Here is a 14,981-nt window from a genome sequence, read left to right as displayed (position 1 = left end):
ACCATTGCCACCCACCACCAAACCAGATCGCCATAAACAAAAACTAGTCCTCAGCCAACTCATTAATAGGAAAGAAAAAGAGCAAGTACAAAGTCATAAAGTAAGCTCAGTCATCGTTTCGACCCACGGGTTGAGCAATCCCCGGACTTGCCGGACCGCAGTCCCATAACATGTCGCGCACGCGATTGAGCCCGATCCAGCGCATTACATTTCCTAGCGTTGCGCACTCGATCCATCATACTGCGAAGGTCAAAGTTCGTTGCTGACTTGCCAATTCTCCTCCATGCATCATGAACAAGGCCCTTGGCTTCCTTGTTCACGCGACTAGATCGCATTTGTAGCACAGAAGAAACACTTCGGAATCGTTGAATAGTATTGCGAGTGAAGACCGCTGAAATCTGCTTCGAACGCGATAAAACGGCATCACGTGCATCCAGACTCCCACGGCGTAGCTCCTCGGCATCGCGGCGCAAGAGATGTGTCCTCTTCACCACATCTCCCACGATCACCTGCAAGTCGGTAGAGAGACGGCCGTATACCTCAGTCAGGCCGGTTTGAGCCGTTTGGATCTCCTTGGTGAATTGTGAAGAAATTCCCTGTGCCGCACGTTTCCAGTTTGCGATCTTCAGCCACGGGGTTCCGAAGTCAACAGCCATGGTTTGACTGATTGGCTGTCTTGACTTGGTTGTGATTGTCAAGTTGACTAACCCGTACGCATCCTCGCGGTTCAACTTCAGTGTGTAGACCCCATCAAACAGCTGTGACAGCTCGTATGTAAGAGGCCTGTTCTCTCTGTGGACATTCACATTGAATTGTGGTTTTTTCTTGGATGATGCAAACTTATGTGGGGGTTTGATGATAACATGGCAGTCCCCAACAACCTGTATCTCGAATTCGTTCGTCATTCCCGATGATTTTGCAGTAGAAATAGCTGGCACTGTGGTATCAGGGATTGAATTTCCGGAATAGGGCACATGCAATCCTCGCACAGAAGCTGGCGGCTGTGTTGAGATTGAGGTTTGCACCACGCGATCCAGGGTCAGAACAGAGGTGGGAGAGACATGGGAAGCCACTGGGAAGGATGCATTGGATAGCGCTGATCCGGCAAAGCATTGTGCTAGAAAGACGACCAGAACTCTAACAGCCGCATACCCAATAGAGATGGCAATGGCCGAAATGAGAGTCAAAGTAAGCAGACGCAGTGTGGGGGTCAGCTCTCGGGCCCGCGTGGCATAGGAAGGTGGGAGCCAATTGCCAGGATATTTCTCGAGATCCGCAAATACGTGCCTCTGGAGAGGCTTGGAAGTATCGGCAGTGACTTTATGTGCCTTCCTTGGATACAAGCTGACAAGAGAAGCTAGGTTTCGATTCAACTGACCGGGTGTGATGCTCTCGAAAGTCTTCAAATCGATAGGATACCGTCGGAGGACTGCGGTCTCTCCGGAAACTGGATGACGGGACTCCAAACATGTATGTAGACTGTTGTGGTTAAGAGGGATCACCTCTCCGGCCATCTTCCAGAGTGGCTCCTCCGAAATCACCATCGCCGGGATTCCATGACGTTCCAGGAACGCGTGGACAAGACGCTGGGTCTTGGCGACAGCTGCATCATCGAGGCCAGAGACAAAGAGAATTGCAACATCTGGTAGAGTCCAATCTGTTGCAGAGGTTACGTGATAGTCGGACCCATTCCAAGCCGAAGTGCAGACAGGACGATTTTTGAACTTGAGGTTGAGTGTATTGGGCCGGTCCGCGTGGGGCTCGGTTGTGGCTTCCAGACACTCGTCGACCACCAACTGGACATGGATCGGGAGAAGTTCTGCGAAGTTGGGAACAGCTCCGGCGCCAAATGAGGTTGGCACGACATGATACCGGGAAGATTCGGCCGAGCTGGGCTCTGAACCAGCACATGAGCTTGATACCAGAACATCGCCGATCTTGTCGAGAATAATGTTTCGGAAACCTGGTTGTCCGACATAGAGCACGCGGAACGGCTTATCCAGGTCGAGGCTCTGTTTCGTCATGGTCTGTTGAACCGTGGCCATAAGAATGGAGTCGGTTGAATTGTAGGGCAGCCGACTCTTCAGTTCTGAGGCTGCAGCACCTTCGAAAATGCGGATTGTATGCTTGAGCTCCACTCTCTCGATCTCGGGCCACTTCTCTGGTTCCACAAATTCGATCGAATCATTGGTGTGGGGAAAGGAGGGCTTCGTGGTTGTGGTGCTGTCATCGATCGTGGATCGTCTGGCGGAAAAGAGGGCAGGAAGCTCCTGGGAGGCGGATTCAGTGCGCTGCACTTCATCCCTGTCTATCCCATCATCCTCTTGGTTCTCTTCATCCGGTGCCTCGGCCTCGCTACCGCTGTAGCGTTCATCGAGGCTTGCGACGTCATCAGGGCTGGCGTGGTCGATTAACGAGCCTGTATCGGTTTGTTCAGAGTGGCTGCCATCCTCTGAGCGTATGTCAGACACACTCAGAGTCGCCCAGCTATCACTCAGGGTTTTGGGTGAATGATCAGAAAGTTGATCTGACGTCATGTTGGTAGGCCGTGAACGGGACAACCACTCCTCGACAGAAGCTGTCAGGGGTGGAAGAGTCGGATATTGCAGACTCGATGCAGTCTGGGCACGGAGGAGCCGCCTATGAGGCGAGTCTGGATCGTCAGTCATTTCGTCGATGTAAGCTTCATAGAGCACACGGGGTGCGGCGGAAACAGGAGCCTAGGGATAGCCCAAGCAGTAGGAAGAAGGTGAAAAAAAAGAGAAAAAAAAGAGCAGAGCTAGAAACAGATATAGAGATACGGAGGGAAATAGAAAAGGGAGGTCGGAAGATACTGGGAGTGCTAGGCAGAGATTCAGAAGCCCAAATAGAGTGATAAGGTGGGTCTGCGGGGAGCCGGATGTCAGGATGGGTCAGGTGCGTTTCTGACTTGGAGGGAAGGGGAAGTAAGGGCATACCTAAAGGTTTGAAACTGTTGGAAGGTCAAAGAGTAAGGAGACACAGTAATGAAGATGAAGCTGAGGCATAAAAGAGAACTGAAACGTGGGAAGTCCACGGGTTGATGAAGGAGATGATAAGCAATGGATGACCCAAAGTGACAGTGATGGCGGGGTAGTACAAGGTACCTGGCTCTTGTATGGTGGTGCCTGCAGTGATGGCGGTACCAGGTACCAGAACACTTTGACACCTGACTTGTCCCTTTGTTTGGCTTCTCTCTCTCGACGTACTTCAACTCCAAACTCCAAAATAAAGAAAGTACTTGGTCTCCTAAACCTATTATCTTTTCATATTCCATAATTTTTTTGCTAGAGAGCTTTTCTTGTATACTTGTATGTTGTACTTATTCTATACTTGATAAGGTAGAGCTCCACTATGCCCCACCATGATCGCCTTAAAGCCGAACGTTTACATCGTCTATGTATACAGTCAAGAGTCCACACTGAAATGAAGCACGATTGTAAAAACGCTACCTAGGATTGACCTTGCTTTAGTCACTCAATCTGAGCTACTCTCTAAAAGCAATGCCATGTCATCCCGAACGGCATCCCGCTCAGCAAGATCCATCGGCGTATGACCCGAAGAATCCCTGCACACAGGATCCACCCGCTTCTTACACGAAACCCGAACGAGCATCATCACACATCTGAGCAGCGGATTGTTAACACTAGAGTGCCCGTGTACATCGTCTCAAGATCAACGCCAAGTTTCAACAGAAGGTGAACTTTGGTTTCATTGGCCTGGATAGCAATGTGCGAAGTACTAAGGCCCGAATTAACCATAGACATTAGTATCGACTGAGTCAGTCTGGATATCTGGACACCCGTTCCCACGCGTTGGAGGATTCGATAATATTCGGCTAGGGCTGCTTCGAGTCATGGGGTTTGATGGAGCCTTTAGCAAGAAGTCGACTCGCTGCTATACTTGCTCCGAAAAAAAAAAAGGTGTACAAGCTTCCGGGAAAGCGGGAGTATAAATGGCAAGGAAAGGAAAGTAAAAAGAAAAGCAAATCTTTAGATGTTAGACATAACTGCTATAAAGTTCGACGGGGTCCCATATATCATGGTACAATGGCAACCAGAATAATAAGAACTAAAACAGAGCCATGAGAATCTAGTTGCTCTATAGTCGTAGGAACTCCTCTGCCAGAAATAGACAATTTTGGGGTATGGCAGCAGATGAATCTCTCTGAAATATCTTCTAGGCACCACCGGCTGCCGCTTCCATAAACAGTTTCTCACGCTAGATAAAAGGTCGTCAGTGCTACTTGTGGTAAGATCATGACGGACAGAACCCACCTTCAGGAACAGCGAGAGGAGGACACCGAGCGCACCGGCAACGATTAGGAGAACATATCTAGAAAGGAAAGATTAGCAATCGAGTGAGTCACTAGGCGCTGCTGACCAATAAGTTGTTCAAGCAAAGAAGAGAGACCTACACATCATCAATGGCCGAAACAATAATATCAAGAGCTGCGGCCTGCTGCGGCTCCGTCAGGGTCTTAAAAAACCCACTAGACATTCCCGTGATGGAGTTCTTGACATCGGCAGGATTAGCATCTGGAAGCAACTGTAGAAGTTCCTCTGTTGCCTTATTGACGAAGATAGCACCGGCAATACCCAAGGCCAAGACAATGCCCCCTAGTTGGGCTGTTTTATTGAACATTAGTTAAAGGTAAAGAAGGAATGGATGAACTGGGGTTCACTTACAAACCATCATGAATCCCAAGGCCCATGGGATCTCAGCTTTCGGCACCTTTGCCTGCACCACACTGTAACCTGCCTGGTTGTAGGCACCAACCCCCAACGCCATCAGAGCCGTGTATCCATAGATCGCGCTGGCGGATGTGTCGGCTTTGACGCGGTCTAATTTGAGTCTCAATTAGCATAAAGTTTATGCACGCCGCGGATTTTCAACGGGGATAAGGGCTAATTTTAGGAAACGTACACATTAACACAGCGGCAATGAGCTCAAAAAGAGCACCGAAGAAATACCATGGAATATAGTAACCAAATCTGGACATCATGTGGCCGTTGGCGATGATTGTGAAGATAAGGACCAACACGAAAGGCAGAAGACGCAATGACGTCTTGACGGCCGTATCGCCCTGTGACAGTGTTAGCTCTCTTATAACTTCTGCAAGTATATTGAAATGGTTATCCTGACCTGTGTGAACTGGAAAAACAATGGGATGTAATAAACCGCAATAAACAGCCCACTGCTGGCACTCGCTGGATAGAGGGTATGAGTTAGTAGAGCAAAACAAAGGAAATTCATGGCCGGGCCTGACTCACTGTTAAGAATAAACAAAAGCAGAAGGGACCGTCTCTTGAGGAAGTGAATTGGGAACAGTCGGGTTTGCTCATTGCAAGATATAAAGAAGGTCTGCTGTACCCCAAACACGATGAAGAGCACCCCTGACACTACAAAGAGCGCAATTGACTGGCCGTTGCCCCATTGCCATTCCACACCTCCAAAGTCAATGCCCATGATCAGTGTTGTTAAGGCGCCAATAAAAAGGACGCTGCCGACCCAGTCGATATTCATTACCTTTTCCTTAGAGGTGGCATTTGGGAGGGGCTCGAACGAAGGTAGAAGAAGGACATACACCGGAGCGAAGACTGCTCCAATCACAAGGTTGATGTAGAAGGCCTAGGTATAGTTAGTGAAGTATAATTTCTTTTTTCCAAAGTTGTCGAGAACATACCCAACGCCAAGTGGCGGCACTTTCAGCGAATGCGCCTCCAATGGCCGGACCTGTGACTGTTCCGATACCCCATGAGACAGCACTATACAAAATGGAAGATAATCAGTAGGTATATTGAGCCAAAGGGCAGGTTACGTACGTCAATCCAATATAGAAAGGACGCTCAGACACCGTCGTGTTGACGGACAACTGCGTCAAGACGCCGAAGTACATGCCACTTCCCTGCGAACCTCGTGAGTATTTAGGGTTGCAAGAACTAATTAGAGCAACATTCACTTACTCCAGCACCAGCCATTGCTCTACCAATGATCATAGCATTCATGTTTGGAGCACCTCCACACAGAGCAGAGCCTGCCATAAATAGGATGACGCACTATACAAAGGTCAGAGATGTTCTATCTCGCATGGGATAACCAGAGCTCATCAACTTACCCCAATATAAAGCCATTTAGCATTGTAAGTCGCGTAGACCTTCGACCAAGGAAGCACTGTTGCAGACGAGCAAAGAGTAAATCTGCAAAGAGAATAGACCGGTGAGAAACATTCTATATGTTAATCCGAATATAATAGGAGGATAGGAGTCCTACCCGACAGAGAGCCATGAGATCCGACCAGCTTCATTGTATTGCGCTACAATAGCCTGATGATTCGGACTTTAGCGTTAGGTACTCGTTATTGTAATGAGAAAGTACTGACCGGTTGAATATTAGCCACAACAGTATTGTCGAGAGCGAAGAGCATATGACTGGACAAGATAGCAATCACAACCAAAATCCACTGGTTTTTTTAATATTAGCTATGAAAGCAAACTCCGATCGATTTAACGGACCTTGAACCCGGTAATGGCTCTCACTTCCTCTTTCATCTCCTCCGTACCAGAAGACTCGGCGTGCTTCATGCTGAACTGGGACATGATAGGGCTGGGGGTGTCGGCCTTAACAAGAGCGTGCTTAGTCCCCGACCCACCACCATCTCCTTTGAGGTGTTCAGTCATTGCAATTGGTCGTGCAGAGTTATGTGACTCAATCGATGCTGTTCTGCAGAGAAAGATTGCGAGAGAGATACATATGGAGGTTCTCTAGACTATTGGATACGGTCGCCTTTTATAGAAGAATTCTATTGACCTGGACATGATCTTCCTAATTAAAGCCATGACTAAAGCTATGCGTAAATAACATGGGATGAAAGTAGACCTGGAATTTACAATCTGGGATGACGATGGGATACCGCTCAACCAACCAGCGGCTAGAACGTGATTCCTTTGGGATACCGAATGCTAATTTCTGTCAAGCAAACGAATTCGCAGCCATGATGGGATGCCTCTGGGATAGCGACGGAATATTGTACCTGAACAATGCAGGGCATCCCATTTGGATTACCGCTACCCCAGAGATGGAAATAATTCTTCAAGGCGCAAAAGTGAGGTGGCTCTAGTTTAGATATCTACATATGTTGAGAATTGGCAAAATACACCATTGAAATACACGGTTGAGGAAAATTGGATATATTTGATATTTAGCCTTTCGATCTCAGGAGGAAACACATATCTACTGCCATTAATGACCAACTTTAAGTGAAAGACGTATGTATATGCACGACGCCCTTGCAATTGAAATATCGTTATATCCACTGAAACTGTTGATCATGAGGCTGCAACACTCGCGCAGTCTGAGAAATCCACTTATCTTCAATGTTATCATTGGCATACGCGGCTTCGCTTCCTGCAATTTTCACGGCCAAGTCCGAAGTAGCATGCCAGAGCTCATCACTGTCAGGCACAGCAAATTGCAGGTCTGTCAGGGAAAGAAGACTTCCACCCGGTGATCGTGGTCCACGCCGAGGGCTAGAGCTGGGCGCATCTTCCAAGAGTCTAGTGTCGTATACCCGGGCATGCCTGCATACCCTGTACAAGGACAAGTTAAAACGCTTGACTTCCTCGATACCAAGCCAGACGAAAACATCGGGATCAATTCCTTGTTTGAATTGAGCCAGTATTGAGGGATAGAAGAACATGCGTCGCTTCAGACAGCTGTGCACGAGAGAAACGAGAAGCTGAGAGGGGATCTCGGGGAGAACTTGAGTCAATTGCAGATCTGACGGGTCGTGGTTTTGGAGGAGGGAGAAGATGAGGTGTAACAAGATTCCTTGGTATGTTGCCATTGGCCAGGGTGCGGGACCAGATGAGGATATTTCATGATGTTGCGAGTGTGGCTTGGCATGGTGATTCGATACGGCCCATTTTCCCTAGTGTATATTTAACAACAAGAAGGAAAATGTGGAGAGATAGAAGAAGAGGCTGAACTAACTCTTTGCTCGTATATCGACGACGTCAGTCTTTTGTGCAGGTCTTTCGCGGTCTGTTGCGTATTGATTTCCATCATTGCCCATGAGCCCACCATGACCACTGATTGAACAAGGAAGGGTGGCTCATTATCAGGATCGAATGTCGCTGGGTGCAAAAATGGCCATTTTGGGTGAAATTTGTCGAAATAAGCCTGGACAAACGGCGCAGCTCTACATGGGCTATTTTCAATACTTTCCGAGTGCTGGATAAGACCCCCTGTTTGTGCCGGAGGAGAACGAAACGAATATGGATAGTCCTGTTCTACTGAAGGTATAGGGCTTGTGCGGGGATTTCGAGACCTGCTTTGCACTAATGCCTGACTTCGTGAGTTTTGGGTATAAGAACATTCAATCCCTCGCTGAAAGCACACGCCGCAGGGAGACTGTCCGTCGCATCTTGACCGTCGTGAGCGACAATAGGTACAAGCTTGAATCGCCCGGGAGTATTGTAGCTCTCTGGTTTTATGTTGAGTACGGACATGTTGCCGCAGCGTGTCATTCCTGGCGAACACGCGATCACAGAAGGAGCATTCGAAGCACTTTGTTTGGAAGTGGCTGTTGGCATGTCGGGTCAGATGTTCCTTCCGTCGATAGCTTAGGCCACACCCGGGAACGTGACATTGGAAAGGGGTCATCGAAATCCCGACGGATAGAGCGACAGGTTGAACAGAATAAGTCGGAGGCTGAGTAACCTTAAACGTGAGTATAAGCAGATATATTGCAGGTATGGACTGGGATCCCGATAGTGAAGATTTGGGATATCGATGGGATATGGGATAGCGATGGGATAGCGATGGGATAGCGATGGGATAGCGGTGGGATAGGCGGGAGGTGGGGCAATGGTGGAGCACCGGGACCATCACGACAATGTAAAGCATCGAATAACCAACTTAGACATTTCTGTAATTCTCAGTCCAATTCACGTAGTTGTCTGTCCTTGCCCCATTGTTTCAGGTCAAAAGTACCCTCCCGAAGCTCATCCTGTGGACCATTCCACATAAAAGTAACTCCCTCGATGGTTTTCTCGGTGCTACCATCATCATTCAGAACGTTAATCAAGCAAGCTTGAAGATGATATTTATCCGTTTCGTAGGCGGCAAGTCGATCAAGTTGCGTCGGCGATAAGAGGCCACACACCATTCCATCGACTGGATTAAGTGGTTTATCGAGGAGAGCAGGGTATGGGCCCCAAAGTTTGATTTCGTAACCAACAATCCTAGCAGGGCGCATCATAGGTGGTGGTTTTGACGATCCTAAGACTTTGGATAATATATCTGGATCCATCAATGTCCCGTAGAAGAAGCAATATTCGTCTCGGATAGGGTCTTGAGGTCAGGAATTCTCAGCAGAATTGTCAGATAAGGGCAACAACGACGGCCTTGGCGGGTCTGCTAAGGCGTTGTAGCGAATGAACTTGCGGGCCATAGGAGACGGACGGGTGTTGCGCATTGTGTCAACGAAGATCTCGACGGGGCGAGGATCAAGGAAAGCGAATGATGATGATAGTGCCTTGGCGAGGGAGGGGAAGGAAGGAGATTGGTGGAGTGTTGCAAGTACATGTCCGTGTGTATATACCTTGGGACCCATCCGCAGCCACGGTAGGTAGGTAACTCGTAAGACTACGTCATCCCAGTACGCCCCGTGCCTCGCTGTCTCGTTTAGGATCGGTCGAAGTACAACTATCAACGGTCTAGGTCACAAGCGCAAGACCGAGCCCTGGCATGAGGTCGATCAGAAATTGGAAAAGACACGTCTAGAACGCAGATGTCTCGACCCAGATGAACACATTCTGGATCCCGAACCCAGCTCCAACAAATTCTTTATGTCGCAGCTCATAAAACATAACTCGGAAGAAACTGGATATTGGTTTTCGGCCAAGGGGAGTGTATACGAGGCGAGCGCATTCATGCATAGGCATCCAGGAGGAGATACTATGATTGCGTTGTGCAGTGGTCAAAATGTTACCGACAGCTTGAAGGCAGTCGGTCATTTCACGAATGCTTCGATCCGAAATAAAATGGAAAGCTATCGGATAGGGTCGCTGGAAAATCCGAAATTCGCCTCCTCAAATGCAGAAGAGGTTTACATGGCCGCCGTCGACCTTGGTCAAAAGGCAGCTGAAATGGAAAACGTGCAGCGGGGGAATTTCCAGTTGTTGAATGGGAAACTTACCATTCTGGACGAACCGGAGACTCACTGAAAAGAATAGGCTTCGGAATGAGCATGTGCCAGTTTTGGCGACGCTTTTGGGCTCCCTGCTCGATAGTATTGCCAAGTTGGATATGAAGCTTGATCTGAGTGATATTCGTGCGCAAGTGGTCGGCCTTGGTGTGCCAGAGACAGGCCTAGGCACTGCAACTTGTTTCTTGGACTATGCAATGGCGCTAGACATGCTGCACAAGGACTTGAGTCGGTTGACTGAAGTAAAGGAGCTTGCTGCAATGGTGCTTGGGACTTTCAAGACCATGGATTCATATATTCTGAGCAAAGTCGGCTTGAACCTATTGTGGGCACATTAAGTAGAGTAGCAAGTCAATTGATAGTCCTTGGGAAATGAATTCTTGTCTAATGTTGCAGGATATAGAAGTGATGAACTTGACGATGCTTTCATACTCTCTGCGTTTTTTTATTGCTAAGTCTTTTGGCGAGACGAACATCACTGGTCAGATACCCTCTAAATTACGCTCTGTGGCTGGATACCAATAGTATAATACGAATTCATTGTGTAGCAGTCCTACCGGCAATTCAACTACTTGGATTCGGCTGCAGATGTGTACCGTATTAGGTGTGCTTTTAGTGGCGATCTGAGACGGCTACTCGAGGTCTATAGACAGTTCAACTTGGTTATGCTTCCGTCTACTAATTGAAGACGAAAGAGCTATGTAGATTGGCAGTGTAATTCTGACGGCCCTCTTAAGAAGATTCGAGGCCACGAGCTTGCAACGGAGAAAGGACCATAAGGGACTTGCGTACTGTCAACCGAAACCTTGAGCACAAGATCCTACCTAGGTAGTATACCCCTTGAGGTAATACGTAGTAATGAACTTACAAGCTATGACTAGCACAGCTACCTACATATGTAGGTAAATTTCACATCTTTTAATATTCAGGCCATAGTAAAATCCGAAGAAATAAAGTGCATTATACTGATATCATTCTTCACGTAATTGACCTGGTGATTATCCCATACTCTATAGACAACCATGCTCGATCTGGTATTTGCGAGGGTCAAGGGTGGGCAATGCGAGAAAACAATCCGTGGATGTATGCCACGGATTCAAGGATGGGTGAGGAGAGAGAGGAAAGGTATGTACATTTCATGAATGCATGCTGGAAGACAACCACAAAAACTGCGCAGACGGGGACGGGAAGGGGGAAAAAGCAGCTGGGGGAGAAGTGGCCGATTGGGAAGGTGACAATAAAGGGGGAAGAGACGTCAAAGTAGACGGCGGGAGGTGCTTTGGGGTTTGCTCCCAGCCCCCGGATCAATGGTCTCCTACCACCGAGAGGAAGCTGTGCTCCTGGTAGAACAGAGGATATAGCGAAGGAACGTAGAGAAAACATTGGATATAAGGGTTGTCAAGACCATCCGAGATGGCCCCGGAATCCCACAAGGTACGGTACCAATGTTCCACTGCCGACGATGCACATGTTCTCTTCCAAATGCAACCAAGAGACGGATCACAACAGCCAGACTCAGTGGCACAACATGCTTCATGTATGTGTCAACAGTGATGATGAAAATGGTGACACCATCTTCTGATTTAAAAAAAATTGCAGATCCGCCGAACGCCGCCCAGAAAGGAAACCCCATGACCAACATAACATGCAGGCTGAAGCTGGAAACTCAAGGGCGAACCCAAGAGATGCACACAGCCGAATAAAAAGACAGGGGGAAGGAGACGCAGGGAGATGTGGCGAGCATTGAGCATTACGGCTTCAGCGTCAAGATCTATGGCGAGGCCCAGCCACCTGCCACATCCACCCATTCATTGAGACAGCTACCTTGCTTGCCCTCAACATCGACAATGTCAGTGTCGCAGCGGCATCGGCAACCCACACCGTTCTCCTTGACCGGGTCAGGGTTCGCCCAGTACTCGTCTTCCTCGATCCGTTTCTTCTCGTCATCGGTAGTCATCTCGAGGTAAGGAATACGGGCAAGTTGGCGGGCTGGGGCGTTGGCGGGACAATGCTGAATGGTAGTGTGGCGGTAGCCAAAGTCACGGAAGTAATGAATATCGCTAGGGGCGAGGAGAGCACCGGCAGCGAGGGAGTGAATAGGAGCATCACCCCACTAGTACAGTCAGTAAAGATCCCCTGGCAGAGTTCAAAGACAGAATATAACATACCCGCTCATTCCAAAATCCTCCACTTCTGTCCATCATAGTGAAGAAGTCTTCATACTCCTTGCTGCGGAACCAATCCAGACGGGCAATCTCGAAGTTGCTCCAGAAATGGCACATGTTGTAGCTCTCGCCTTCCATGGCCTCTGGGTCCACGTCCTTCAGGTTGTTGTCACCGGGGTCGGTCTGCAGGATTTCATCTGGCAGTTTGTCCTGCTTGTTCTCTTCGGGGGTTTCTGGTTGCGCTGGCTGCTCCAGGAACATCTCCCACAGACCCTTGGACTTGAGGTTGTTTTTGCGCTTGTAAGCAGCCGCATACCGGAAGATGTTGGGGACAGTCTCGCGAAGCTCTTTCACTGCAATTGTGAAGCCGTAGGTCTTGTTTGCCTCGGCCATCTTGAGGAATGGATCACTAGTAACAAGTCAGCAGATTGACCAGAAAAATATGCAACAGTGGGTATCTTACTAGGTGATGTCGCAGAAGTATTTGATCTCGGGCTCCAAACGCCAGTACCACTCGTACTTCATCAGAAGAGGGTGCTTGTAGAAGTGTCTATCGCAGAGTTAGCTTTATAATCCAAGCCTCCCAATTCGCTATTGAAGACTGACCCTGAGTAGAACCGACACATGTGGTGGTAGCTTTCCATTCCACCGTACATGATGGCAGCGTCACCCTGCTTCCTGATGCCCTCTTTGGCAACCTCATGGTCAACCCAATCAGGGAATCCCCACATGGTGTTGTCAATCTTGCCAAATTCGACTTCCGCGCTGGTGTAGTTCTTGACCGTTGCCTTGAACTCCTCGTCGAAGTCGCCATCGTTGAGGAACACATAGGGGTAGTGCCACCACCGGTTGAAGTGTCTCTCAATGGACTTGAGCGATTCGATCACACCATCCAACTCCTTATTTCTAGCAAGGACGACGAAGGCGGCATTGGCGCGGGGAGCCTTTGCAATTTCCTCGGGCTCAATAGGCATACAGCCCGTAGCAAAGACTTTATCATGTTTTTCGCTGATTTTTCTGTAAAACGCGCAAGGTTAGCTATCGCACACACGACCACCGATTGACATGGGAAGACGAACCGGATAGAAGGCGGAGTGCCCGCTGGAATTAGGATCCCCCCGGGAGAGGTAGGATGTCGGACAAAGAGGAGCAGAATAAACACAATTACAAGACATGGAAATAGTAAAACAAGACCCAGCGGTATAGAAATAGATGAGTTGCCCTTTAGACGAATCCTCCGTCGGAAAAAGGCGAATCTAGGATGGAGGCGGCCCTTCTCGTTTGGAGCATCTTCCAACGGCAGACTCGGCGCACTAGGCAGCCTCTTCGTGATGCGTTGGATGAAGCTCATCGGTGCGATTGTCGTGAGACCACACGAAGAACGGTAGAGGTCAGCTGTCAGGCCGAAGCGACAGCACGGGGGCCGTTAGGGAGATAGCGGAGAAATTGTGTCGGGGGTGTGATCAGAGGAGAATTGCTTCTTAAACGGGAAGAAAGGAGGTGAGCACACGACCAAACCGTATTCAGACCGTATGGGATCACGGGAAGATCCGAAAGTCGAAAGATCTTTGAGAATTGAAAAAGAAAATGACAGCAAAACGAGTGGCCGGAGGAATGCCTCCTTTTGTCCCCCAACTTTCTCAGTCCCGTAGATAGATGAGTGCGTCGGGAGAAACGCAAGCAACTGTGAACAGCAAGGCACACAGAGAGATCGGGGACATCAAAACAGGATGAGGGTGATGGGGAAGAGGGAAGAATGGGGGATTGGAAGATGGGATGGGTTCCAAGAGGTTGCTTGCGCCTCCCTGGTCTTGGCGAAGTCCGGTGGCCTCTCAGTTGTCACCCTGAGACGGTTATTTTACCCCTGGGTTACTGTGGAGTGGCGCTATAACCAGTATTGTATGGTATTTTAATTGTAATCTTTACTTTTTGTGCGAATTGTACTCCGTACTGGCCTCTTTGCTTCTAACATTTTAAAATGTTTTGGCCTCGTTCGCCTCTCGTTCTTTACATATTCCCTTTTGAGGTTTACGTGGAGTTGATGTTCTCTTACATCCCCGGGTCTCCTTTGTTCTTTCAGAATCTGATTGGCTTCTCATGGCATGGTCTAGCCAAGTGATTCTAAACGGTAGTACTACTAGTTAGTACCACTTGTACTCCGTACTAGCCCCAAACGAAGAAAGCTTCTGTATGCTTCTGTGTGATCATTTTGATCCCGTCTGCTGGGACTATGCTTGTGCTTGTGTACTTTGTACTTTGTACAAACTCTTGTACCTGGTTAAAGAAAAACATCCCATGATACTCTGTACAGTTTATTGTACATAGCCCACTTGATCCACCATCGGCCTTATGGGGCAATGACACATATAAATATACGCCATTGGCAATGACTACGGCCATGGATACTTGGGGTTTCTGGAATGTATCAGTTGTTCAAAATCTTTCACATCATTCCACGGTTGATCCGGGATAACTTCAAACCCCAGAGCCCTCCTGAGACGACTTGTCTCACCTGGTTCAATGTACCGGAGTACGGAGCAGCCAATACAATCTGTAGAATTAGCGCATGACGATCGAGGGTCCAAACT

The 14,981-nt window shown here is 48.5% G+C and overlaps 9 protein-coding genes across 9 annotated transcripts; 4 read left to right on the top strand and 5 right to left on the bottom strand.

Annotated features, from left to right (window-relative positions):
- Positions 1-110: 110 nt before the first annotated feature.
- On the bottom strand, positions 111-2,669 carry N7489_000991 (uncharacterized protein; the record flags this gene model as incomplete). The annotated part of the gene is made up of 1 exon (XM_056706746.1): positions 111-2,669. One exon carries the CDS (start codon positions 2,667-2,669, stop codon positions 111-113), a length of 2,559 nt encoding a protein of 852 aa, XP_056571048.1.
- Positions 2,670-4,197: 1,528 nt separating this feature from the next.
- On the bottom strand, positions 4,198-6,698 carry N7489_000990 (uncharacterized protein; the record flags this gene model as incomplete). Its single annotated transcript, XM_056706745.1, has 14 exons — positions 4,198-4,239; positions 4,296-4,353; positions 4,436-4,646; positions 4,707-4,862; positions 4,945-5,104; positions 5,164-5,228; positions 5,292-5,649; positions 5,705-5,786; positions 5,844-5,926; positions 5,985-6,077; positions 6,137-6,218; positions 6,292-6,344; positions 6,401-6,481; positions 6,534-6,698. 14 exons carry the CDS (start codon positions 6,696-6,698, stop codon positions 4,198-4,200), a joined length of 1,689 nt encoding a protein of 562 aa, XP_056571047.1.
- Positions 6,699-7,324: 626 nt separating this feature from the next.
- Positions 7,325-7,864, bottom strand: N7489_000989 (uncharacterized protein; the record flags this gene model as incomplete). Its single annotated transcript, XM_056706744.1, has 1 exon — positions 7,325-7,864. The coding sequence occupies one exon, from the start codon at positions 7,862-7,864 to the stop codon at positions 7,325-7,327; it is 540 nt and encodes a 179-aa protein (XP_056571046.1).
- A 496-nt stretch (positions 7,865-8,360) lies between these two features.
- Positions 8,361-8,738, top strand: N7489_000988 (uncharacterized protein; the record flags this gene model as incomplete). Its single annotated transcript, XM_056706743.1, has 1 exon — positions 8,361-8,738. One exon carries the CDS (start codon positions 8,361-8,363, stop codon positions 8,736-8,738), a length of 378 nt encoding a protein of 125 aa, XP_056571045.1.
- A 218-nt stretch (positions 8,739-8,956) lies between these two features.
- Positions 8,957-9,280, bottom strand: N7489_000987 (gamma-glutamylcyclotransferase family protein; the record flags this gene model as incomplete). The annotated part of the gene is made up of 1 exon (XM_056706742.1): positions 8,957-9,280. The coding sequence occupies one exon, from the start codon at positions 9,278-9,280 to the stop codon at positions 8,957-8,959; it is 324 nt and encodes a 107-aa protein (XP_056571044.1).
- A 175-nt stretch (positions 9,281-9,455) lies between these two features.
- N7489_000986 (cytochrome b5-like heme/steroid binding domain-containing protein) lies at positions 9,456-10,247 on the top strand (the record flags this gene model as incomplete). Its single annotated transcript, XM_056706741.1, has 2 exons — positions 9,456-9,649; positions 9,710-10,247. 2 exons carry the CDS (start codon positions 9,456-9,458, stop codon positions 10,245-10,247), a joined length of 732 nt encoding a protein of 243 aa, XP_056571043.1.
- Positions 10,248-10,329: 82 nt separating this feature from the next.
- N7489_000985 (uncharacterized protein) lies at positions 10,330-10,566 on the top strand (the record flags this gene model as incomplete). Its single annotated transcript, XM_056706740.1, has 1 exon — positions 10,330-10,566. The coding sequence occupies one exon, from the start codon at positions 10,330-10,332 to the stop codon at positions 10,564-10,566; it is 237 nt and encodes a 78-aa protein (XP_056571042.1).
- A 1,075-nt stretch (positions 10,567-11,641) lies between these two features.
- On the top strand, positions 11,642-11,931 carry N7489_000984 (uncharacterized protein; the record flags this gene model as incomplete). Its single annotated transcript, XM_056706739.1, has 2 exons — positions 11,642-11,765; positions 11,828-11,931. 2 exons carry the CDS (start codon positions 11,642-11,644, stop codon positions 11,929-11,931), a joined length of 228 nt encoding a protein of 75 aa, XP_056571041.1.
- Positions 11,932-11,999: 68 nt separating this feature from the next.
- N7489_000983 (glycosyltransferase family 15 protein) lies at positions 12,000-13,744 on the bottom strand (the record flags this gene model as incomplete). Its single annotated transcript, XM_056706738.1, has 5 exons — positions 12,000-12,341; positions 12,397-12,802; positions 12,857-12,943; positions 13,000-13,410; positions 13,473-13,744. The coding sequence occupies 5 exons, from the start codon at positions 13,742-13,744 to the stop codon at positions 12,000-12,002; spliced, it is 1,518 nt and encodes a 505-aa protein (XP_056571040.1).
- Between the last annotated feature and the right edge of the window lie 1,237 nt (positions 13,745-14,981).

This window comes from Penicillium chrysogenum, assembly GCF_028827035.1.
Source record: "Penicillium chrysogenum strain IBT 35668 chromosome Unknown utg000001l_segment0_segment0, whole genome shotgun sequence".
Lineage (NCBI taxonomy): Eukaryota > Fungi > Ascomycota > Eurotiomycetes > Eurotiales > Aspergillaceae > Penicillium > Penicillium chrysogenum.
This window is presented reverse-complemented; position numbering and strand designations above follow the sequence as displayed.